The sequence below is a fragment of the Crocuta crocuta genome, unplaced genomic scaffold (assembly GCF_008692635.1).
Source record: "Crocuta crocuta isolate KB4526 unplaced genomic scaffold, BGI_CrCroc_1.0 scaffold57, whole genome shotgun sequence".
NCBI classification, from domain to species: domain Eukaryota; kingdom Metazoa; phylum Chordata; class Mammalia; order Carnivora; family Hyaenidae; genus Crocuta; species Crocuta crocuta.
In genome coordinates this window covers 2814265-2839934 of record NW_027532163.1, presented here as the reverse complement: position 1 = coordinate 2839934, position 25670 = coordinate 2814265, and the positions used below count along the sequence as shown (strand labels likewise).

At 41.2% G+C, this 25670-nt stretch overlaps 1 protein-coding gene and 1 long non-coding RNA gene across 5 annotated transcripts in view; both read left to right on the top strand.

Annotated features, from left to right (window-relative positions):
- The window catches only part of STIM2 (stromal interaction molecule 2), an 85962-nt gene extending 70163 nt beyond the window's left edge, over nucleotides 1-15799 (top strand). For 3 of the 4 annotated variants that reach the window (XM_077776590.1, XM_077776591.1, XM_077776592.1), the window contains 5 exons: nucleotides 791-958; nucleotides 1560-1660; nucleotides 1896-2134; nucleotides 9300-9573; nucleotides 14354-15799. In XM_077776590.1, the coding sequence (XP_077632716.1) occupies nucleotides 791-958; nucleotides 1560-1660; nucleotides 1896-2134; nucleotides 9300-9573; nucleotides 14354-14831 (1260 nt within the window). In that variant the 3' untranslated portion in view covers nucleotides 14832-15799. The other variant, XM_077776593.1, reaches the window with a different exon arrangement.
- Nucleotides 15800-16797: 998 nt separating this feature from the next.
- Nucleotides 16798-24726, top strand: LOC144241913 (uncharacterized). Its single transcript, XR_013338236.1, has 3 exons — nucleotides 16798-17156; nucleotides 21556-22401; nucleotides 23893-24726. It is a non-coding gene; the product is annotated as an uncharacterized LOC144241913 (long non-coding RNA).
- The last annotated feature ends 944 nt before the right edge of the window (nucleotides 24727-25670 follow it).

Below are 25670 nucleotides of genomic sequence, written 5' to 3'. Positions count from 1 at the left end.
GTTTTGTAACTGTTTATTATCTGGCTCCCCTAAAGGGCTGTCCAAGGAAGACTTTGACATCCTGACTCTGAAGCCTATGTATATTTCTCATGGAAAAGTCAAGTAGAGTCTCACTCTGAATCTGTTTTCTTGAAATTTACACACGGTCTGCAAATTCTGATTAATCTACTTTCTGGTATGTTAGAAGCAGTGAATTGAGTAGTAGGTGAAACAGACTATAATAGACAGATGTGCTTATAATAGTGAGAAATAAATAACCATAAAGAAGATGTGAAAACCTTCAAAAATGGTCCAGTGAAATAGCTTACAGTAGTGTCTTCTGGGAACATTAGAAGGGGCAGCGGGACTTCGGATACTTCTTTATGTTCTCCACAAACAAACACTGTGTTATGAGAAAAACATAATCAGTTTTGGTTTGTACATGCCTGGCATTTTCTTCTCCCCGGTGAGTCTGGCTGTTATAAAATATAAAAACTAAATAATGCAACTTGAGATCTGTGTAAGCCCCCTTCTACCCTTTGGCTTTCCAGCTTTGCTTAGTGAGTTAAGATGCACTTAAAACTTAGTTTTAATATTCTAAATATATTATTTTAGACTTAGTGATTTGAAAAAGATGCTTACAAAGAGCATAATTCAGATTGCTTTTTCTTTTAACTTTGGTACTAAAAAAACCTTAATTTCTTAAAAAGTATCTCAATATAAATATCTTTTTTTAAAAAAGACATTTCTCTCTTTTGCTGCATCTCCATACATCTCTCCCCCACTCTTTTCCTTCTTCCCTCTTTCCCAGGTTCGAATGGCTCTGAAAAAGGCTGAGAAGGAATTTGAACTCAGAAGCAGCTGGTCTGTTCCAGATGCACTTCAGAAATGGCTTCAGTTAACACATGAAGTAGAAGTACAGTACTACAATATTAAAAGACAAAATGCTGAAATGCAATTAGCTATTGCTAAGGATGAGGTACTCTATTATATTTCAAAACTTAATAAATTTCTAATCATAGACCGTAGAGTAAAATTACTTTATTTAGAGAAGTATATATCTTTCAGAATGACCTTAGTGTCATTAAAAAACCATCCCTATTATCTCTATCACAAATGTTTTATACAGAGCTTTTCTCCTCTAGGTTGCTTCTTCATATCTGATTCAGGTTAGTAGTTACCAGAAATTAATGTTTGACTCTTATAAATTGTGTGAAATAAGATTAAGTTTTAATCTGATTTCTAGCAAAAAAAAAAAAACTCCGTTCACTCACTAACACCTCATTGCAGTAGGATATAATTAATGTTATTTTGTTAGTTTTAATAGAAGATTCAGGTCTTTCTGAGCCATCAAAATAAGAGAAAAATTTTCCAGAACAAAGTTTTGAATTCTGTTGACTGCCTTAGGAAAGCATGCTTTCTCCTTCATCTGTTTTCTTTTTTGGAAATTAGGGCTTTACTTTGGCTAATATAGTTCTCCACTGGTTTCATCATTATTAATATATTCAAAACAAAATAAGCTTGTATATGTGTTATTTTTTTCCAGAACTACCTTATTTTCTCTCTGCTTGGGTTCCTAGGCAGAGAAAATTAAAAAGAAGAGAAGCACAGTCTTCGGGACTCTGCATGTCGCACACAGCTCCTCCCTGGATGAGGTAGACCACAAAATTCTGGAAGCAAAGTAAGAATGTTATTTTAGTTCTGTGTTTGTATTATGCTGAAATTTGTATTTTATAGAGAATTTATACTTATTTAATCATGTACAATTACATAATTTATACTAATTCTGAGAATGGATAATTTCTTCTTGAAATTAATTTAATGCCATGGTCTGTCTGTTCATGTAGTTGCCCTTTTTAAGTGCCATGTTAAAGACTCGTTGATACAGTAAGTAATCCCTACATTGGCTTTTACAGGAAAGCGCTCTCGGAGTTGACAACTTGTTTACGAGAACGACTTTTTCGCTGGCAACAGATTGAGAAGATCTGTGGCTTTCAGATAGCCCATAACTCAGGCCTCCTCAGCTTGACCTCTTCCCTGTACTCTGATCACAGCTGGGTGGTGATGCCCAGAGTCTCCATTCCACCCTATCCAATTGCTGGGGGAGTTGACGATTTAGATGAAGATACACCCCCAATAGTATCACAGTTTCCTGGTAAGTGCTGAATTCAAAAGAGAGTTGGTACAGTTTTTGAATTTTTTTTAATGTTGATTCATTTTTGAGATGGGGGGCAGAGAGGCAGAGAGAGGGAGACACAGAATCCAAAGAATGCTCCAGGCTCTGAGTTGTCAGCACAGAGCCCGACGCAAGGCTCAAACCCATGAACTGTGAGATCATGACCTGAGCCGAAGTCAGACGCTTAACAGACTGAGCCACCCAGATGCTCTGAATTGGTGCAGTTTTTAAAGTAACTTTCTATCATGATTTTTGTGACTCACTCACTTCTGAAATCTGTGATAAAAATTTTGTGCATTCTTCATTTTCTCTTTTTTTTCTTTTTGTGATTAATACCTTGTCTTTATTATGTGAGAATAATATATCAGGTGCGTATCCGTATAAATATACACACACATATATAGTAACACATAGTATGTGCTAAACATAGTACAGGCAAAGTACTCAGCTTTGAGGGTAAATATCCTTTCTAATGGCAGCTTAATCTATAGTAGAAAGTAAATATTAGGGGAAAGATCTTGGAAACTTGAGTTCTAGCCCTAGCTCTGCCACTGGAAAACCAACTGTGTGACTTTGAGCTAGTCTGTGATTTATCTTAAATTAAGTTGCCCTTCCCAGTAGGCATGGTTTTGTTGTTGTTGATTTGCTTTTCTAATTCTGTCCTTTTGTTGAAGAGCATCCTCTTCCCGTATTTTAACTCACGAAGCACTGAATCAGTTTACTTTTAAATAGAAAAGTGCTTGTGTTAAGAAAAACATTTTTTTGTTGCTAGAAAGTAGGACTCCTCCCAAAGGTGGCTTTTTAATTTTTTTTTATTATTCTTTTTTTAATGTTTGTTTACTTCAGGGGGAGAGAGAGAGAACGAGCACACGTGCAAGAGAGCAGGAGAGGGTCAGAGAGACAGAGACAGGGAGACAGAGGCTCCAGAGCAGGTTCTGTGTGACAGTGGAGAGCCCTGTGCGGAGCTCGAACCCAGGAACTGTGATTTCATGACCTGAGCTGACATCAGATGCTTAACCGATTGAGCCACCCAGGTGCCCCCCCGCTCCCCCGCCCGACCCAAAGGTGGTTTTAACATGGACAGTTCTCATTATATTGCTTTGTTATGCTGTATTCTTTGTTTTGTTTTTATGCTGTATTCTTTGAAAATGTTTACATTGTAAGGAATACATTTTGGTAGGAAGGTGAAATTTAAGTATTTTAGATTTTTAATTATTTTTAGAATTTATTAATACATATTTGGACTTTTTGCAAAGTCATATTCTTATATTAGAAATCATTTGAAAAACTCTTCATCCTTGTTTTTGCCTGCCTAATTCATTTTCCTGATCTTTGTGACATTTTGAGACAGTGTAGGTAGAACAAGATTCCAAAGAATGGAAAGCAGAATCTAATTATTGATTGGTTGAAAAAGTAGAGATTTTAGTCTTAAGTCATATATAAACGTTTTCCAGTTTGAATTTTTTTATCCAATTGTTATAGTTTTCCTGACATTATGATTTATAGAGGGTTCTAATTTTTAAAGCAATTTTATGAAATACAGCCCCCAGTTTGCAGATAAATAGTGAATGACCATGCGCTTATGTTCATTTCTGTGGCTTTAATTCTCAGGCTTAATGGCAGACAGATAACAGGAGTCAGTTGGGGAGGCACCAAGCTCTTAAAGCAGGAGAGAAGAGAGGACAGATTATAAATGCAGTGCCTCCTGGCATGNAGTTACGGCTGGCTCTGCTGTTGGAATATTGTCAACTTGTTTATTTGAATTATATGCCCTTAAACTTGCCAAATGCCACACGACCCATAAGTATTTGATTCTGTTTGAAAACTGTAGCTTCTTAAAGTCACAGTTCCTCCTCAGAATCCATAATTATTTAGTATCAGAAGTATGCATGAAGATATGTTCCTAAATTAACTAGTTTATTTTCTTTGCTTTTTTGTTTTGAAGTTTTTTTTGATGGGGCAAAATAGCTCTATGTGACTAATTGCCTTAAGGTTTCAGTGATTACAATATACAGAGAAATTTGAAATGTGAAAAAAGTACAAAAGTTTATTTTAAATTTAGTATGATTTAGAAATTCTGTGATCTAATTTCTTATCTGTGAAAAAGAACTCCTGCCAAAGATTGCACTCTGAGAGCACTACTTCCACCCAGTGGCCCAACAGTGATACTCCACTCTGCTCGGTTATGAAAGCATAATTCCGTATGCTAGGGTAGGATGGAGGCCTTTTTATTTATATACTCTCTGAGAAGTTTTAAATTTGTACCCTGAGTATGTGTAAATTTTTGTAAGTGTGAAGTAACAGGAAACGTGCCTGTGGAGCAAAGTAAAAGATTGGAAAACTGTACACAGAATAATATTGTCTGTGTTTGACTTTGTATAAAGAAAAAAGATGGGCGCTTGGGTGGCTCAGTTGGTTGAGCATCCAACTTCGGTTCAGGTCATGATCTCACGGCTTGTGGTTTCGAGCCCCGTGCCAGGCTCTGTGCTGACCACTCAGAGCCTGGAGCTTGCTTTGGATTCCGTGTCCCTCTCTTGCTCTGCCCCTCCCTCACACATGCTCTGTCTGTCTCTCTATCTCTCAAGAACAAATAAAACATTTAAAAAAAAAAGAGAGAGGGGCTCCCTGAGTGGCCCAGTTGGATAAGCACCCAACTCTTGGTTTCACCTTGGGTCATGATCTCATGTGATTTGTAAGATCAAGCCCTGTGTCGCGTTCTGGGTTGACAGCACATAGCCAACTTGGGATCCTCTCTCTCTCTCTCTCTCTCTCTCCCCCCCTCCTCCTCTCCCCCTCCCTCCCTCCCTCCGTCTCCTCCTCCTCCTCTGCTCATGCTTTCGCTCTCTCTCTCTCTCAAAATAAATAAATCTTAAAAAAATATAAAATATTATCAAAGGTTGGCGCTTTGTGGGTAGGAGAACAGATGATAGTTTTCTCCTATTTTATAGTATGTGCTAAATATTCATAGCGGGAATGTGGTTTTAGTTTATTTAAAATTTCTTAAGTCCTTCACATCTGCTTAAAAGTACTGAAAATAAAATGCTCACCTGCTACAAAGATAAACAGATTTCAGTAATTTGCCTTACTCATCTCTTTGCCCAAAATAAACTGTTATACATAAGCTAAAGCACATGGCCTCCCCTTCCTTCTCTTCTCAAGTTGTGAGAACTTATTATACTTTTATTACAGGAAGATGTATCTATAAACAGCAGACAAAATTGTTTAAAAGTTTGCATACAGAGGTCACCTGGTGGCTCAGTCTGTAGAACGGCTGAGTCTTGATTTCGGCTCAGGTCATGATACCAGGGTCGTGGGATCTAGCCTCGCATTGGGCTCCACTGAGTGTGGAGCCTGCTTAAGATTCTTTCTCTACCCCTCTCCCCATCTCAGGCTCTCTCTCTCAAATTAAAAAAAAAAATTTACATAAATGCTAATCAAACTGTAGATAATGTCTTGCAACTCTTTTTGCTCACAAGTATATCTTAGAAATTCTCCATATTAATATACAGCTACATTAAATTCACTGTAACTGTTTAATGAGTTAACCACAGTGTATCTGTTTATTCTTGATAACAATAAACCACAGTTCATCCATTTTTCTCCTGAGATAGGTAGGTTCTTTGTACTTTTTTGCCTTTGCAGATAGTACTGCAGTGAGCATCCTTACCTTACCTTTATCTCCTTTGTGCATAAGTTTCTTTGGGTGGACACCTAGGAAATGGATCACTTTTAGTCACTGGGAGGGCAGCTGTTACTAGTCATTGTCAGGTTGCTCTCAAAATGATTCTGTTCCTTTTTATACCCAGCATTTATGAGAGCTTTTCTGCCTGTATCCTCACCAGTCCTTGGGATAGCCTGATTTGTTTTGTAACTTGACTGAGTATGGTATAATACCATAGTTTTATTACAATTTTTATTTCCTTGATGACTTTTGAAGTTGAGTACCAGTTCATTTATTAGTGGTTGTCATTAAGATTTCTTCCTCTCTGAATTTCTTATTCCTACTGTGGAATCCCTCCCAAGATTCCTTCCTGATCTGGAAGAGGGTTTTTTGTTTTGTTTTAATATTTTCTGGTTATTTTGTTTTAATATTTTCTGGTTATTTGATGGTTGTAGATAGCTTCTCCCAAGCTTTGGCTTTTCTTTTTCAGTGAACTATGTTGTTTACTTTTTCAATCATATGAGCTTTTAAAAAAACATTTCTAATGACAAATTTATGAACCTGATTTGTGCTTTTTTAATATCTTTTTTTAGAAGATGATAGATGTTTCCCCTCCTAAAAATTTTTTTAGATTTGCTTTAATCCTTTAGTCTTTTAATCTACCTGGAAGTTATTTTTGTTCATATTGTGGGATAGGAATCTAAATCTGTCTCCTGATGTGTGGATAAACAGGTGTCCCAGCCGCATTCCTGCTCTCTCCCTGCCCATCTGTAACCACACTTCTCTCCACAGGTGCAGGCTCTCTGTTTTGTTCCATTGCTTTCATTCTGCTTTAGTTGCTGTTTATAGTTTTATAGTATGTGTTGGGGTTTGCTAGATCTAAGTCTTCCTTTATTATTCAAATTCAGGATTCTTATTCTTGGCTAATACGAGTTTTACAATTAGCTTATGAAACTCCATAAAAGGTTTCATTGAGGTTTTACTGGAATTTCTTTGAATTTATTGATGCATTTGGTAAGAGTTGTTATTTGTAAATTTTGTTTATTAAGATCTTCTCTTATGTCTTTAAGTAAAATGTAAACTTTTCTCTGTATTCTTTCACATCTTTTCTAAAAAGATTAATTTCTGGATACCCCATAGGATTTTTTTTTTTGGTAGTTATACATGTTACCTTTCTTAAAAAAAAAAAATCCTATGTGAAATTGCTTATTGCTGATGTCTAGAGAACCACTGTTGACTTTCCAAGTTGATCTTATATAGAGAAATAGTGAATTCTCAAATGAGTCTTTTGGATTTTTGTGTGTGTGCAATAAGAAGTTATTTTTTCTTTTTCAGTCCTTATATCCCTCCCCGTATTTTCCAGTCTAAGATCTCCAGTAACATGTTGAGTAATAGTGGTGATTGCAGGCAATAATGATTGTCATTTCTTACTTTAAAGGGAATGCTCCCTACCATGAAATGTGATTTTTTTTTTTGTTTTTGTTTTTGGTAGATTACTTTTAAGTTAAGGAAATTAATTTTATTACTATTTTGTTAAGAATGGTTGTTCTTTTAAATCAGTGGATGTTAAAATTTACCAAATTCTTCCCTGTGTAATTTGAAGTGATCAGTTGTATTACTTTTCTTTATTCTGTTGTATAAAAGGAGCCTAGTGTGTGAATGCATGTAGAAAAGTCAGGCGAAGGACAGGTGCTGGTCAAATGTTAGGGAAGGATTGAGCTGTTCGTTGAACTTAGCAACAAGGAAGTAGATTGTGACTTTGTTGAGAACAGTTGTGCTGAAATTGTACCTGAACACTTTACACTCTTTGAATTAAAATGAACAGTGCAGAAAGTAACAGATAAAATTCTTCATAAAAGGAAGAGAGATATGTCAGTTGAAAAACAGTCTGAGGACAGAGGAGAGTTTTTTGTTGCTCTTGTTTATCATTTTGTTTTTTAGGTTTATTGTTTCAGCATTGATTTTTTAAATGCTATTGGGAAATAGAGGCAAATAAAAGCAACAGAATGACTACTCAGTAGAGTAAGATGCTTGAGCCTGGGGTAGAGCATGGGACAGATAAGTGGAAGGAGCAGACTGTTTGAACTAGAAAGGTAGACAATTGGTCAGAATCTCAGTTGTCTGTCTGTTGTCTTGATATATAATACCAAAAATGGAGCGATGCCGAGTGAGGAGGCAAGACAGGGTTTGAGAGTGGGCGGCGGTGTAGATGTCTGGAGAGGAGGGGAAACCAAGATTGGCTAAGGGGTTGGGAGGTCATACAAATGATTGGTAAGGGGATGACTGGGAGCTGGGATGAGTGGAGTAGAGATGGTAGATTCAGGTGGCTTAATAGTGTGAGCTTCAAAAAGAGCACAGTTTTGCAAAAGGGTGTAGGTAGGAGTGAGCGTTTCCAGAGAATAGTGCTGGGGGGAGTGAGGAGGCCACCAGACTGAAGTTCTGGTGTTGCATCGCGGGAGGCATGCACAGCAATAAGCAGACTCAGCGCGCAAAGGCTGTTCTGACGTAGGGGAGGTTGGTTTCAGTTAACGCAAGGAAGTGGAGTGCCCATGCAGTGAAGAAGTTAAGTGTGTAAGGAAAGTTTTCTCCTTGCCTGGGTCTAGACTGAGACTGGAGCAGAAACAAGATGATCTAAGACTTCTGGTTAGTTCCATGGTCATCAGTGTTCAGGAGACAAGTTTTGGTCTGACGTCTGCTTAACAGATTGAGAGACTATGTACACAGTGTTCAAATGACGCCTGAGTAAAAACTTCTTAAAGAGAGGGAGTCGAACGTAAGAGGCTCTTACTTACAGCGAACAAAGAGGCTGCCGGAGGAGAGGGGATGGGCTGAGATGGGTGTCGGGGATTAAGGAGGGCACTGGTCGTGATGAGCACGGGGTGTTACATGTAAGTGATGAATCACTGAATTCTACTCCTGGAACCAATATTACACTGTATGTTAGCTAACTAGAATTTAAATCGAAACTAGAAACTTGAAAAATAAAATAAAACTTCTTGAAGTTCAAACAAGTTACACGATCTCGAGATAGCTGTTGAAAATGTCAACCTGTTTTTTTACTGATAGTTTTCATCTTTTAATGGTAACATTAACAAAGTTTTGCAGCAAAGTACAGATTCCTTAAAAATATGCCATATTGATTTTTCAGCTTAAAGATTTATTATCCTGGATAACTTTTCAAGACTTTGTGGTTAGGAATGCCAGATTTCATGTTAGAACCTCATGTGTTTATGTTCTCTCCTGTTTATTTTCTAGACCTGCTTTCATTTTTATTACACTTTACTTTTTTAATTTCTGAACACACTACCGAGAAGCGGCAGAGGTGATGGGGGCGGGTGATGACGGGGCAGGTCCTTCACCAGTCAGGGCTGGGCCGCCGTGGCGGTAGGAACGTCCCGATCTCCGGTGGGAGGGGGATGCCCGCAGCAGGCCCGGAGGCAGCCCAGGTCTCACGCGCACGTGTGTGTTTGTGCTTCGTTTCAGGGACCATGGCCAAACCCACCGGCTCGTTGGCCAGAAGCAGCAGCCTGTGCCGCTCCCGCCGCAGCATCGTGCCGGCCTCACCGCAGTGCGCGCGCGCGCAGCTGCCTCCACATGCACCCCACCAAGCCCACAGCCGGCACCCCCAGCACCCCCAGCACCCCCAGCACTCCTTGCCTTCCCCGGACCCTGATATCCTCTCAGTGTCAAGTTGCCCTGTCCTGTATCGAAATGAGGAGGAGGAGGAGGCCATATACTTCTCTGCTGAAAAGCAATGGTATGGCCGTGACTCCACTACAGTAGAGGCTGGGCTGGAGGGCGGGCATGGGTGGGTAGGAGGGGTGCACGGGTGAGCTTTCCGGCGCTGCACAGCCAGTTACCACAGACTTGGCGGCTTCCGGCAGCGTCCGTTTATTAACCCTCGGTTCTGTTTGCCTAAGTCCAAGCGTGGCGTGGCTGGGTTTTCCGCTCAGGGACTCGCAGGGCCAGATTCAGGGTGGTTGCCTGGCCTTGTTCTTCTCTGACACTTGAGAGCCACTTCGAACTCCTTTGGTTGTGACAGAATTCAGTTCCTGTGGTTACAGCACTGAGGTCCCGGTTTCCGTGCCTGCCCTTGGCTAAGGCCGCCGCCAGTTCCAGGCAGGCGCACACTGGGCCTTGCTGGGCCCGGCCTCTGCCCTCAGAGGCAGCAACAGAGACTAGGCCTTCTGACAGGTCCCTTGGAATCTCTGGTGTCCCCTGTCTCTGATCTCTGGATCCAGTTTTAAAAGGCTCCCCTGGATAATGATCTTTCTTTGTGGAGATCAGCTGATTTGGGGCCTGGGTCACATCTCAGAAGCCCTCCATGGCAGCACCTCTGTTAGCCTTTGATAGAATAACTGGCAGAACATGTGTGTGCCCAAGGCTAGAAACTTCAGGACCATCTCAGAATTCTGCCCACTATGGACAGGTAGATATTGTGCCATGTAAGCTTGGAGACCCTGCAGGTGACTCAAGTCCCAGAACACAAAGTTGTCCTTTGAGTGGTTTTATATATAAAATACGAAGGCATAAACTTAAGTATACTTGAACACAAACATTAAATATAACTGAGTTTTTAAAATATTTGTTGCTACTTAATGATTTTTTTTTTTCTATTGTGTGCTAGTACCTGGCTAGCAAACAGGAAATATCAGACGTCAAAGGTGTAAGGAAGTGTTAAGAACTTAAAGGAGGGCATTATGTTCATAGGAGTCTGTTGGTATAAAGTGGGCATAGTGTGTCCAGCCCTGCCGAGGGACCACCGTGCTCCCGGAGACCTGTGCATCGGGGGCTCTCTCCTAAACCCCTCCCTCTTTCAGAGCAGTGTGATATTAAGTGACGGAAAACTGACGCTGGCTCCTGAATTTGTGAACACTTTATAGCCACGTAGCCCTGAAGTCTTCCTGTCTTCAGATGAGAAACAAAACCAAAGGGAAGGACGGGACGCTCTCAGTGACCTGCTCTGGCTCTTCTCTGTCATGTGATTCTTTAGTTGGCATCATCGTCAGATGATAATTTTCATACATGATTGTTTTATCTCTAGTGAGAGTAAACTTTGTGAGTAGCCAAGATCATTATGGCATATTCCTGAGGAGATAGCCCAAGATCTGTATCCTCATTACAGCTGGAAATTTGACACGTTTGCTTGGATACCACGTTCTGATTAGTTTTGTGTATCATCTTCGCAGTAAAACAAACCATGGTCACCTGCAAGGTGGCTTTGCTGACAGAACTCGTTTGTGTGGCATATGGAAATTGCTAGGGAAACTAGAGCTCTGTGTCCAGTAGGATTTTCGTGTTTATGGAAATGAGTAGTCTTCATTTCAAATAACGATGTCAGAAATGCACAGCTATCTTGTAAATATGAGAATTTGGATTCAGAAAACTTTTCCTCCTCTTTATGTAGTCTCTTACATGATGAACCAGTAGAGTCCTTACAAAATAGTAACAGTAATAACATTCACTATTTACTGATCTTTTACGCTCTATGCATTATGCACATGTATGCCATTTAAATCATACCTTCAGTTGAGTCTTGTTATATAGGCATTAAACTTGCATGAGTTCACCTGTGCCTCACTGTGAGAAAGAAATGGAAAAATAGCATAAATGGTACACCTAATTAAATTTAACATTCCAAAGAATATATGCTCTTAAAAATATGCTCAGAGAGCATACCATTCCTGCACTCTGAAGCTGACTAGTTAGGCAGAAGAATTAACACTGCAGATTATTATTTGTTTTGGAGTTAGGATGTTAGAACTAGAAGTAATTTTAGAGATTAATCAAATTATCTTACTTTGGCAGTGAAATTGAGACCTGGTTAAGTTAAGTGATTTGCCCAAGGTTATTAATGGCAGGCCCAGGACAGGAATTTCAGTCTCCTAACTTAAAGCAGTATTCTTTTCACATACTATTTAGAGTTTAGAGACCAGTTTTTGAAATATTTTTAACCTAGCTTAGAATTTCACACACAAAGCAGCCAAACCACATAATTTTACCAAAGTAAATTGGTAAAATTCTAACTAAATCAGCTTCTGGCTCCGGACAATGAACAGCTTCAGGGAACAGTGATATTTGCTGCATAATAAACGGATATCCACTCCAGAAAGAAGTGAACAGAAAGTCCCCTATAGTGATTGATTTCTGAGTCATTTCTCTTTATCTGAGCTGCCTTGTGCCCTCTGTTAGCACTCCCCACTATCATATTGTAAAAGCACTTAATAATCCTGCAGCACGTGTAGCTGTAAGTATGAAAGCATCATTGAAGTCTTTATTTGCCCCAGGGGATTTGGACCTTCTGAGAGTGTGTAGTGTAATAGAAACAATCTTCACATACATGTGTGAGTAAAATCCGTAGAAATGACTAAATACATTGAGCAATCTAAGATACAGGTCTAAGATACAGGTCTAAAACACGGTATTAACATGAAAAACATGTCAGAAATAATATCACTGTGTGAATAATGATAGTAATCACAGGTCATCCAAGGTGAGAGATCAGTCAGTTCATTTACTCTATAAATACGAACTTAGTTCCTTGCTGTGTGCCGTGCACTTGCTAATAACTCGAGCTGCCAAGACAAGTGAGACCAGGTCGCTCTTGCTGGTAGATTATGATCACGTGTTCTTGCCTTTTTCTTCCGTCTTCATCTCTCTTCCTTGTCCCACCTTACTTCTTTTGCCAGTGACTTTTTTTACCTTGACTCTATTTTTTTATTTTTTTTTTATTTCTTATCATTTCTTTCATAGAGTGAACAATATTTGTGTCATTTGTGGTACGTACCAAAACAAGGCATGATCTCTGTTATCTGAGATCTTCTCTCTTTTTCTTTCATCTGTCTCTCGTCCATTTGTTCATTCATTCACTCATTCATTCATTTATCACATATTTATTAAATATCCGCTGTGAGTGCAGAGAATACAGAAGTTTTAGTAAGATTCCCTGGCCTCATGATCTTTTCTTTCTTCTGGAGAGAGAGAGAAAAAGTTAATATAAAATGTCGTTTTGGGTAGTGGGGTTTTCTGGGATGCTAAACAATGGTACAAAGAAAAGAGAGTGCTTTCTAGATAGAGTGGCTAGGGGAAGTCTCTCTGGAGCGAGACCCGGATGACATCGAGAAATAAGCCGCGTAGAGATGGAGGGAAAGAAAAGAGGAGGCCGAGGGAAGAGCAGGTGCAGGAGCCCCGAGGGAGTCACGGGAGTGGCACGTTGGGAGGAGCCGGCAGCGGCCGTGGGTGATGAGCCAGCGAACGGCGGGGCCTGCAGCCGGAGCCGCGCCCTGGCCCTGGTCCTGCTGGGCTTTGTGGACATCGACAGCGTCTCTGGATTTTAGCCTGAGTGCGGGAGGAAGCAGTAGAGAGTTTTGTGCAGGTAAATGATGTGCTGTGAGTTTTTAAAATCCACTTCAGTGTCTGTGTGGAGAAGTAGGTGGGAGGGAGGAACAAGAAGGGAAGCAGGGAGACCAGTTAGGAAGCTGTCGCCGTCCTCGCGGTGACTCCGGGGTAGGGTGGTTCAGGAAGAGTGGTGGTGGCAGTGGAGGGTGACAGGTGTTGGATTTGAGGTGTATTTTGAAGGAATGGCCGATAACATTTACTGTATGTTGGCCTTGGGGTTGTGAACTTTTGTCTTCTTTTTATTCTTCTCTCTTTACTGTGGAGAAGAGGGGGCCAGAAATCACAAAGGGATAAACCTGTGAGAATTTATCGAATGTCTGCTTTTTAAAAAATAGTGTTGGGGCACCTGGGTGGCTCAGGCGGTTAAGTGTCTGACTCTGGATTTCAGCTCAGGTCAGGATCTCATGGTTTGTGGGATCGAGTCCCATGTCAGGCTCGGGCTCTGTGCTGACAATGTAGCTCTCTCTAGAGGATTCTCTCCCTCTCTCTCTCTGTCTCTCTCTCTCTCTCTGCTGTTCCCCAACTTGAACCCTCTCTGTATCTTTCAAAATAAATAAATAAGCTTTAAAAAATAGTGTTACATCATTGACTTTCACCTCCCATCCCCCCTCCATTCCTTCATTTCTAAACTTGGGAGAACTTACATTTTAGCTTAGTATATCCCTTTCTTCCTACCTCAGGAAGATATATTTCATCAACTTAATGACTAAAAATAAAGGGAGAGATAGTGACTAAAGTTTTTCTTTTAAAATATAAAATGTCAACTATGTGATTTAGAAAGAAAAATAATATTGAAACAAAACACAAATGTAGCTGAAATGAAATGATTAAATCTGTAAAATTGAAACATTTTCATTTCTCTGACAATTGAAGGAGATGTAACATCTGTTTCTTAGATTGGAAGATTTTATTTTTATAGTTTACGTAAATATTAAACATTGAGCATTGATAAGTTATATTACTTCAAGTAGTAATTTTCCGATTTTGTCAAAATGTGTGTTGAATTTTAGTATTTCTTCCATTTACATTTTGATAAATTAAAAAACAGAAGTTGTTTTAGTTAGAATTAATTAGAATGTCTGCTGGTAATCTTAAAAAGTATGGATTTAAAATTTTACCGTTGTCTCCGCCCCATCCAGGGAGGTACCAGACACAGCTTCAGAATGTGACTCCTTAAATTCTTCCATTGGAAGGAAGCAGTCTCCTCCTTCGAGCCTCGAGATATACCAAACGTTGTCTCCTCGGAAGATCTCACGAGATGAGCTCTCCCTAGAGGATTCATCCAGAGGGGATTCACCCGTGACTGCAGATATCTCTCGGGGTTCTCCTGATTGTGTCGGTCTGACGGAAACGAAGAGTATGATCTTCAGCCCGGCCAGCAAAGTGTACAACGGCATCCTGGAGAAGTCGTGTAGCATGAACCAGCTCTCTAGCGGCATCCCGGTGCCGAAACCTCGCCACACGTCCTGTTCCTCCACCGGCAACGACAGCAAAGCGGCGCCGGAAGCCCCGCACGTGGCCAGGATAAGCAGCATCCCTCACGATCTTTGTCATCATGTAGAGAAAAGCAAAAAGCCATCAAAAATCAAAAGCCTTTTTAAGAAGAAATCTAAGTGAACCGGCTGACTTGATGGAATTCATTCAAGGGGCATCTTTAAACTGTTATCTCCCATCTCCCACTCCCCCACCCCCCCTTTTTTTTGTTTTGATTTTAGGAATGTAACTCCACTGGGGCTTTCCAGACCGGCTGCCATAGTGGAATGTCCTAAGGGCAACTGTCTACTGTCTGCTTATTTAAATGACTATACAATCAGTTCATCAAGCCAGTTATTACTGAAAAATCTTTAAGAGATGAGACAGTTTACAGTCCTTTCTGCCTATTTATTTCTGCTTTGTTATTAGTGATGTATATACGACATTTTGTTGAAAGCCACTATGGACTTACAAGCTTTAATGGACTAGTAAGCCAGCATGGGCTTGCAAAAATTTCTTGTTTACCACACCATCTTCTTATCTTTCCACAGAGCTATTTACATCCTGGACTTAAATAACTTAAAGTAAAACTAATTGCACTACCGTTTTCCAGACTGGAAAAAAAAAAATCTCTGCAAGTGAAACTGTATAGAGTTTATAAAATGACTATGGATAGGGGACTGTTTTCACTTTTAGATCAAAATGGGTTTTTAAGTAGAACCTAGGGTTTCTAATTGACTTGATTTCTGGAAACGAAAACCCACGCTTTTATTATGGGAAGCTTCTTTAAATGCATTTAATATTATAAAGTTTCAAGTCCTGCTGTAAAGATCATGTTGTTTTGTTTTCCCCAGGGCTTTCACTGTGATTTACTGCATTGCAGGCTGTATGATAAAATATAAATAATTTAGGAGAGAGAAGGCTCTTGATTCCTCACACACGTGGAAGATTTCAAATTTGACTGAAGGACTTACACATTCACAAGCTTAAACTGAGGTCGGGGACTTGGGGATTCAAGCACTTGTTTACAGACTTTGAATAACATCAAAGAAGTTATGGTTTGTGAAGAATTTGTACTGTGGAAAAGATAATAAATTGCAGACATTATTGTGTGGGGCTGTGTTGATTTTTGCTGATAACACTCCACTGAAAACACTATACATTGTCTGGAGAGCTCGGTAACCCGTCTTGTTGCTTAATTGCACTATAAGAAACCGTGATTTGGAAGTTGTCAACAAATTTCTTTCCATTTTATATTGTTTGTCCTATTTTTATGTAGTTTGAAATGTTTAAATGTTCTAATATCAAGATTAACAAATATAAATTTATGGTGCATTTAGATTGTGTTGTATCAATTTGTAAAGCTCGGGGTTCATTAAACCACTAGGTTATTGTAAGGGTAGCTTTTACTGTGGAGATTGTCACATTGGGCAGCAAACTACATTCACATCTAGGGAGTTTTTGCCTGAATACTTCTCTTAAAAATCGGTCATAAATGTTGTGGATGATGCAGCGTGGATGGATGTGTGATGGGCAGTGGACACATACTGGCTAGGATGGGTTTTCAGCATTATGGCGAAAATAGGGAATGTCCAATCCAGTCCCGCTTAGAAGAAAATGCGAAAATTGTGGTGGTTTATTCTCTGTAGCACTGTTGTTGAAAACTGTTGAGGTCTTGAATGATACTTCTATGTGTAAGAGCCAGTGTTGCAAGGGCAAAGACTGACTGAAGCAGACGTAGTGTTGTAGGGCACAGAAGGGAAGATAACCTGACGGGTCAGGAGTTGCAGAGCAATGGCACTGAAGCTTATGCGGCCGGGAGCCGTGTGCACAAAGAATTGAAAAGCCTTCTGAAACGTCTCTTCAGAGTGAAGGGAATACCATTATCTTTCTCCTTCTTAACAACCAGGCAGTTAGTTCTTTCCTTTGAAAATTGCAAAAAGGGTGAGAAAACTTTGCAGCTTGAAGGGTAAAAGCTGCTGGGGCAGGTTGTGGGGTGGGAGGGGGTGGCTGTAGGGGCTCCCACCAGGCCTGCAGCCTGTTGAAGGTTAGCAGGGAATCTGGGTCAAAGCCACCGGATGCTGGTGGTGGGGGCTGGGGTGGGAGAGGCCAGCCTAAGTGCAATGTGGGCCGACTTTTGGTTTGTGCTAACTTCCATGTGCTTATTTATAAACAAATTCGGCCAAAGATTTTTACTGCTCTGAGTTGCGTGTATTAACTTGGCGTTAGTACAGCGCTCTGTGTTTGCAGACTCAACAGAGAGGTATTGAGTTTTAGAAAGCCATAGTAATTTCTGTGCTGCATCATTTACATGTGAAGAGTTGGGCATTTCTGTGTTTTTTTAATTACCCATTTGTTACCTTATTAACCTTATAAAACTATGGTGTTTTTCTGATTTTAAAAGTAATTCCTTATGGTAAAAAATCGATTCATGAGAGAAAAGTATGAACGAGGATAAACGAACAGCAGGTGGGTCAAATTCTACTGCCCAATATAATTGCTTTTCAGATTTTGGTTCATTTTGCCGGATCGTTTTCTACATATTGATATATATTCTACATAATTGAAAACAAATCATATATATTTAATTTTATATCATGCTTCTCTCTTAATATAAGCATTTCCCCAACATCATTAAAATCTCATGAACATCATTTTAATGACTATGATATGCCATTGTTTGGATCTCTTAATATATATTCTCATATAATCTTTACACCCACCTTGTAAGGTAGGTATTTTTTTTGTGTTTTGCTTTTGTTTTTAATAACTCATTCCACTGATGAGGAACCTGAGCCCAGAAAGCTAATAGTTTGCTGAAGGTCACATAGCTAGTAAGTGGTAATAATAACTTCTAAGTCATACGTACCACATAAATTCTAATCAACATTTTAACATTTTAATTCCTTAGAATATATATTTTTAGAAGTGAATAGAAAAACTTAAAGACAATTTATGTGTCATTATGTATATGTATCTACACACTCATTGTCTTACATATATGCCTTGAGCGTAACTGTGTTTGAGGTTTCGTATCTGTATAGCCATGTGTGTAGCCCCTGAGTACCTGAGTGTGTGAATGCCCTTTTCCTTCACACTGTCACTTCTGAATTATCATTTGGTTAAAACTTTGCTAATTTAATTGGTATATAATGTCTAGTATGGTTGGAAAGTTTTTCATGTTACGTATCTTTCATTTCAGTGAAGTGTCTGTTCATGTCCTTTGCCCATTAAGTTCCTGGGGCCCTAGTGTTTTTCTAATTCTTCTACAGTCTTGCAAATGTAGCTATTCTTGTATCCTCCATTTACCAACTAAAACAGTGATTTTTAAAAACCATACTTGCATTTTCCATGTTTATTTTTTAATGTAAGCAAAAGAAAACCTACAGGTAAGTTTTAGTCTTACTGATTTCCTGTCTTTAGGTCTTGAATAGTTTTTCCCAAAGAAATTACAGGTAAGAGACAATATAGAATCCACTTAATTCATTCAACAGATATTTAATAGTCCACCAAACATCACAGTCCTCAGCTCTGTAGGTATAGAGACTAATGTGACCAGTACCTCCCCTAAAGGACCTCCTCAGTATCTAGTAGGGGAGACAGACCAAACAGAAATCCTTGTAATAAGGGCAGTGACAGAAATGTAAACCAAATGTTGGGAAGGTGGGAGCTAACGGAGAGGGGCTGTATACTTCAAAAGTATTTCTTAAATCAAGGAACAATGTAATGGTGCTAATTGGCCGAGGACGTAGAGAGATTTGCTATGGCGGAAACATTCAGGTCCAAGGGCAACTTAGTTTTAGGGCTTGCACTAACTAGTAGTCTAGTTCCAGCAAATGAGCTTGCAGTTACTGAGTTCCAGCCAGCCACTTTGTAACCTCTGGGAGGGTGCTCATTGTGGGGCTAAGTTGTTTATCAGAGAAGCACAGGGTTTGAGCAATCCCTTGTATGCCCTGATAGTACCGATAAAAGACTGTTTCCTTCCGCACATCCCAACCCTAGCACAAGGTAGTCTTTGTTGAAAGACAGTCTCCTTTAGATTTACCCAGGTAGGCCTGATCCTATCTTGAATCCATTGGCTTCAGGCCAGCCTTCAGGATTTTATCTCAGTCCCATGATCGACCTTTCCTGAGGTTACCTGCGGGTCTCCACAGTGGCCCTCATTATCTACGACTGTGTTTGCTGGAGGCCCACATAGGACATTGCAGGGAGGCCTCAGTCCAGATCTTGCTTTCTTACCAGTGTGAAAGGAGTGAGACCATGCCCAGGATCCTCACGTGCATTACAGAATTTTGTCTGCTGGAGTCTCCCTTGTCCTGATGGCCCACTTTTTACTGGATTGTGCTGTGATGTCTTCATCAGCCTCCAAAAGTAATGGCGAGCGGTGCGTGCGCTCACCGTGAGGCAGGCAGTGTGCCTTGTCCTCTTGAGACAGTGCTGTGGTCGGGTTTCTAGCCATTCCAGATCTCCACACCTCAGAGCAACAAGCATTTTCTGATTCGGCTTCTCACACTCTCCCTGGTTTGCCCTGGCAGATTCTAGTTCCCTATGAAAGCAGGACCCTAGGAAGTCTTAACTGGGTCAAAATGGTTCTTTGTCTCTTGTTTCAGAATGTCACATTTTAGTGGTTTTTTAAAAAATGTTTTTTATTAGAGAGCATGAACAGGGGAGGGGCAGAGGGAGGGAGGGAGAGAGAGAATTACAAGCGGGCTTTGTGCTGACAGAGGGGCTCAATCCTTCAAACCTTGAGATCATAGCCTGAGCTGAAATCAAGAATCGGATGCTTAACAGACTGAGCCCCTCCGATGCTCCAAGTTTCTTTTTTTTTTTTAATTGCAGTATAATTGGCATGTAATATCCTATTAGTTTCAGATGTATGTGATAGTGATTCCATATTTTTATACATTACAAAATGATCCCCAGAATGAATGTGGTCTGTCCTCATACAGTCATTACAATATTATTGACTATATTCTCTATGCTGTACATTACATCCCCATGACTTACTTTATAACAAGGTTTATACCTCTTATCCCCTTCACCTGTATTATCCATCCCTTAAACCTTTTTTACTCTGGTGACTGACAGTTTGTTTCCTGTGCCTGTGAGTCTGTTTGTTCATTTGTTTAGCTTTTTTGATTCTCATATAAGTGAAATTGTAATTTGTCTTTCTCTGACTTATTTCTCTTAGCAATAATACCCTCTAGGTCCATCTATGTTGTTGCAAAATGCAAGATTTCATTCTTTTTTTATATAGCTCAATAATATTTCATCATATGTACATGCCACATCTTTATTCATCTTTTCATGGACACTTAGGTTGCTTCCATATATTATTGGCTCTTGTAAATAGTGCTGCAATGACCATAGTGGTGCAGGTATCTCTTTGAATTAGTGTTTTGTTTTCTTTGGATAAATACCTAGTAGTGGAATTGCTGGATTGAATGTTCTATTTTTAATTTGGGGGATGGGGTGGGATTTTCATACTGTTTTCCTTAGTAGCTGTACCAATTGATATTCCCACCAACAGTGTTGTTAAGGGTTCTCCTTTCTTCACATTCTCGCCAACACTTGTCCTTTTGATAGTAGTTAAGCTGACAGGTGAGAAGTGATAGCTTGTTGCAGTTCTAATTTGCATTTCTCTGATGATTTAGTAGAGCGTCTTTTTGTCTATCTCTTAGCCATCTGTGTGTCTTCTGTGGAGAAAGTGTCTATTCAGCCCATTTTTTAATTGGGTTGTTTATTTAATTGATATCATGTGTGAGTTCTGTATATATTTGGATATCAACCCCTTATGGAATTATATGACAGGCAAATATCTTCTCCCATCTTTAGTATGTTGCCTTTCTGTTTTGCTGATGGCTTCCTTTGCTGTGCTAAAGTTTTCACATTTTGGCTGCAAATCGTTGTGTAACATACCAGCCACCCTAATGTTGCATTTCCATTAAGAATATCTTGTGTTTGTTTCTAAAGTACAGCCTCTTTAATTGAAGCATCGTAGTTCTAAAGTTGCCACGTGAGCTAATGGCCCAGGTTCAATGTTAACTGCTGAAATACTTTTTTTTTTTAATGTTTTTTATTTATTTCTAGGAGAGAGAGACAGCGTGAGCAGGGGAGGGTCAGAGAGAGAGGGAGTCACAGACTGAAACAGGCTCCAGGCTCTGAGCTGGCAGTCAGCACAGGGCCCGACGCGGGGCTTGAACCCACGAACCGCGAGATCACGACCTAAGCGAAAGTCGGACGCTTAACCGACTAAGCCACCCAGGCGCCCCAGACTGCTGAAATACTTTTTAAACCTCTGGTCCCTGAGATGCGGTTGCATCACATTCTAGGGAGATTAAAGGACATCACCACTTACAAACTGGAAATGGTTTCTAGAGTAAGAATGTGGCTTTTTTGTTTTGTTTTTGAAATATCAGCTATTCAAGTTTGATTCTCCTTGAAAAAGCTTTCTGTTAACACTCATGGTGTACATCGGTAGCCAAAAAGAGAATAAGAAATTACAAGAAAGGGGGATTGGATTGCGGAGGATAGAATGAAGCCTGGGTGCAGCCAGAGGTTACCCTTGACCTTTAAAGGTCAGAAGATGAACCTGGAAATAGGACTGGGCATAGGACCTCGGGAAAGGAGGGGACGTAGGGAGGGAAGGGATGCATTTATTGTCAAATCACTAAATCTTGTTCGTTTAATCCCTGAATAGTTCTGCTAATGCCCCTGTGTACTGCCCTGGGGCCTTGCCTTCTTCATTCCTAATTTTATTAACTTCAGCAAGCTAACTGAACCAGCTTTTATCTTCTTGTCGGTGAGCTCGGCCACTCGATGGGTTTTCTCTGATTAAAATCTTTTTATGCTTTTCCATTGCCTGTAGGATAAAATATAAACTTTACAGAGACCAGTGAACGACCTTGATGTTCTGGGCCCTGCTTTTGCCACCAGCCCCAAGGCTGGTGATTATGGGCAGAACTTTACCAGTTACACGGAACTTCATGCAGTTTCCTGAAAGAGCCAGGCGGCTGCCCACCCACCTCCCTGACTGTATGTACGCTCGCTGCTTTTACCTGAATGTCCTCTCCTGGGGCCACTAACTCAGAACCTTTAGCTCAGGTACCTCCAGGAAGTCTTCCATTCCTGTCCTCAATGTGGATGATCCAGCACTTCTATGAATGTCCAGAATTTTGTTTACTGTAGTGCTTGCCACGTCATATCGCAACGGCCGGTTAACTTGTTTGCCCAGGAAACCGAACTGTCCAAGTGCAGGGACTCTGCCTTACTTAGCTTTGAACTCCCAGGGACTGGTCCTTTAGGAACTAAATACATAACATGCCCAATGAATGAGTAAGTGCCAGACATTATTGCTGCCTTCAATGTCCAGACTGCTGAGGGTATTCATAAGTTTCAGGATTAGGAAACAGTTCCAGACTATTTCCCAACACAAATCAGCATTGCCCGTGGTGTATTTCCATTCTCTTACATGGAGAATCCAAGGAAGGAAGAGATCAAAATGACATGGAATGACGAGTATGCTTTCTTCACAAAACATATTTTTACAGCTGGGTCCTGAATGAGGAGGGAGGTCCGAATAAGCCTCATAGGAGAAACAGATTCCTTGCCTTCCAGGCTCTGTTTAGGTGTGTGGTTTGTACAGTTAGCCTGTTCTGTCTGGAGCTCAGCCCCTCTCCTGGACCCAGCATTTAATGGCTGTACTACCTATCTGGTAAGTAATGAGATTTCTTGTATTGTTAGGTTTCACTCTTTCGATAACGGTAGAGTGAGCATCTGTGATGTGCTGGGTGCTGGACATACAGCAATAGCTAAGGTAAACATAGCCCTTTCTTACCTTGTCGAACAAATCCATAAATAATTGCATTACCATGTGTGTTATTAGTGCCATGAAGAAAAAGTTCCCAGAGCTGTGTAATTATATAATGGAGGTTTAGCTTAACTTGAAGGGTCAGGAAGGACCTTGCTGAGGAAGAGACATTTGCACTTAACCCTGTAGATTCCGTAGGAAACAGACAGGAGGAGAACGGGTTCTAAGTGGCCCAGGCAGTGGTAACAGCGTGGGTAGAAGGACACCAGGAGAGAAAGAATCAGGTGCCTTCCAGAAGCAGAAAGAAGGTCCGTATGGCTGGATTGCAGCCAGGGAGCGAGAGAAAGGGGCAAGATTGTGCAGGGCCTTACAGGCCGTAGGTAAGATTTTAGACTCAGTTCTGAATCAGTGGGAGGGAAATGAAAGGGTTAAAGCATGGGAAAACCCATTCTCATATTTATTTTATCTCTATTGCTACCAGATAGTTTGAAGGGTAAACATGTTGGTTTATATAGCCTCGAATTCCCTCTGAGCACCTGTCAATAAATTAGATACTCCGTAAATATTTAGCAATTTGGTTTCCAAATGGAGGGAGACAAGTATAAGGCAAGAGTGAGAGGGCACTTCAGGGGACTAATGAGGACCCTTGAGAGAACCTGGGGAGCAGTGGGAAACAAAGTGAGCGGGTGGTCAGCACCTTCAGTTAAAGGCTTTTTATTAGCCAGCTTCAGCGGCTGTAACAAAACACCATAGACTGGAGGGCGAGGGGCTAAAACAGCAGAAGCATATTTTCTCAGTTTTGGGGACTCGCAGCTGAAGATCAAGGTGCTAAAAAGATCGGGCTCTGTGAAGAATCCTCTTTTGGGTTTGCTCATAGCTGCTTTCTTGCTGTGCCTTCACATGGCGCACGTGCCGTGCACACCCACACGCGCAGAAAACGTGCCAGTCCTATTAAATTAGGACACCCCCCCCCTTATGATCTAGCTTATGCTTAATTACCTCCCTGTAGGTTCCGTCTCCAAATACAGTGGCCTTAGGAGTTAGACCTTCAACATACAATTTGCGAGGACACAATTAAAATATAATGGATCTCGTGATGTGAACCCACCATAGCAGTGGTTCTCAGCAGGGCTGGAAGTCAGTAGAACCAGGGGGCTTTCTCAAACTTGATATTTAAAGGCCCTGTCTTGAAAGTTTCTGCTTTGTTTAATATCAGGCTAGAGACTCAGGATCTACAACTTTTTTCAAAGTCTCTCTGGGATGATGCTGATTGTATCAGGGAGCACTTGCTATATTTCTGTATTTGGGAAATATTCCAATATCCGGGGTTTTTTTGTGTTTTGTTTTTTGTTTTTAATTTTTGTTGTGTATTGTTTTGTTTCTTTTCCTGACTAGAGTTGGGAGAAGTGAACGTTTTCTAGGCCTGCACAGGAAACACACCTGGCCTTTAGCTCCCTTACTCTCTGTATTATCTGCCCTGCCGTGACTGACGGGACTGCGAAGCCCCAGCCTTCCACAGAGTTGGCCGGACGCGTGCCTGGCGCATCTAACTTTCCCACGCGCGGATTGCAAGGCCTAGATTCGAAGGAGAGAAAAGAGGAAGCACAGTTATGAGCTCAGAAGTTTTAAGAGGATTGCATGCGGTTGCAAGTCACAGAAGACACAACTAAGCAGTGAGTGGCGCGAAGAATCTGGGGTTTCCTTCTCCTGCTAAGACTGAGGGTAGGACAGTGGCCCTGTGATGCCATTGGAGACTGAGCTCCTCGGCTCTTCACTTACTCATCCTGAGTTGCCTCGTGGCCCAAGATAACCGTGCTACTTCCGGCATCACGCTCGCATGCCAAAGGTCAAAGGCAACAGGGTGGTGCCCGCTGACACTACTCCCTTGTGAAGAGCTTTTCAAGAAGCCTCACCCAGCACCTGCCTCTTTTCAGCTCCTCCACCAGGGCTGTGCCACATGGCTGTCCGCAGCTGCAGAGGCTGGGACACAGGGTGATTTAGCATGTCCGCATGTATGTCCGCACATGTGTATGTACGTATGTACGCTGCTGCCTCAAACACAACTAGGGTTCTCCTGGTAGGAAAGGAGGCTGCAATGGATGCTAAGTAGCTAGAAACCTCTGTCATGGGGACAAGGTGAATTCTTAGGTCTAACTCTACTTGGGAAGTCCGCTCTCCAGGGCAGAAGTGTGTGTGCAGAATGCTGAGAACAAACTGAGGACAGATGGGGGGTGGGGGGGAGAGAGGGGGGAGATGGGCACGGGGGAGGGCACTTGTGGGGATGAGCACTGGGTGTTATATGGAAACCAACCTGACAATAAACTATTAAAAAAAAAAAGTATGTGTGCAGGCAGAGAGGGCCACTGGGCACTTGCCTGACCTTGAGATAAATCAAGGTTTCGAGTTTCTACCATGTGCGAGAAACCATTCTAGATGCTGGCAACACAGTGGTAAGCAAAAGAGACAAAACCCCCGCCACGGAGGAGTTTACGCTCGAGCGGGGGGCACCGTATGCCCCGTGTAGCTCGTGAGGTGAAGGAAAGTAGGGTTGTGCCACCGTGCGGGTGGGACTGGTGGGCTCGTTGTCAGGTGGGGCTCGGGAAGACCACCGTTAGGCAGCGGGCACTCGGGTGACAGCAGGAAGCGAGGGACCGAGTCGTGCCAACACCCTGGAAGGAGCATCCAAGGCGGAGTAATCGGGAACAACAGATACAAAGGTCCTGGGTTCTTTTCGTGGTTCTGGTGTTTGCCGGTTTTATGGAGTCTAATTTTTTATCCTGATTTCTTCATATGGACATTGGTATGTGCCGTTCTGCTGCCTGGAAAAGGGCAACTCGGTTGGGGTACCGGTTGCTTTTCTCGCCGCTTTGGAAAAAACGAGATGCCTGAATGTACCTCTTGGGAAATTAAACGCCTCTTCTCACTTCTTTCCACCTCCTGAATCCTGTGTCCTTGGTTCCTTATTCTTTGCGAGACTAGATGCTGTTGTAATTATGAAAACGGACTTTGGAGCCTTGGTAGCTCCGAGCATGAGCCCTGACACTTCCTGTCCCTGATACTGGGCAAATAACTGATCCTCTCAGAGTCTGTTCGCTCATCTATGAAGTCACGGTGAGAATGACTCCTTCATTATGTTGTGAGTATTAGATGAGATGAGGTGTGTAGAGGGTGCA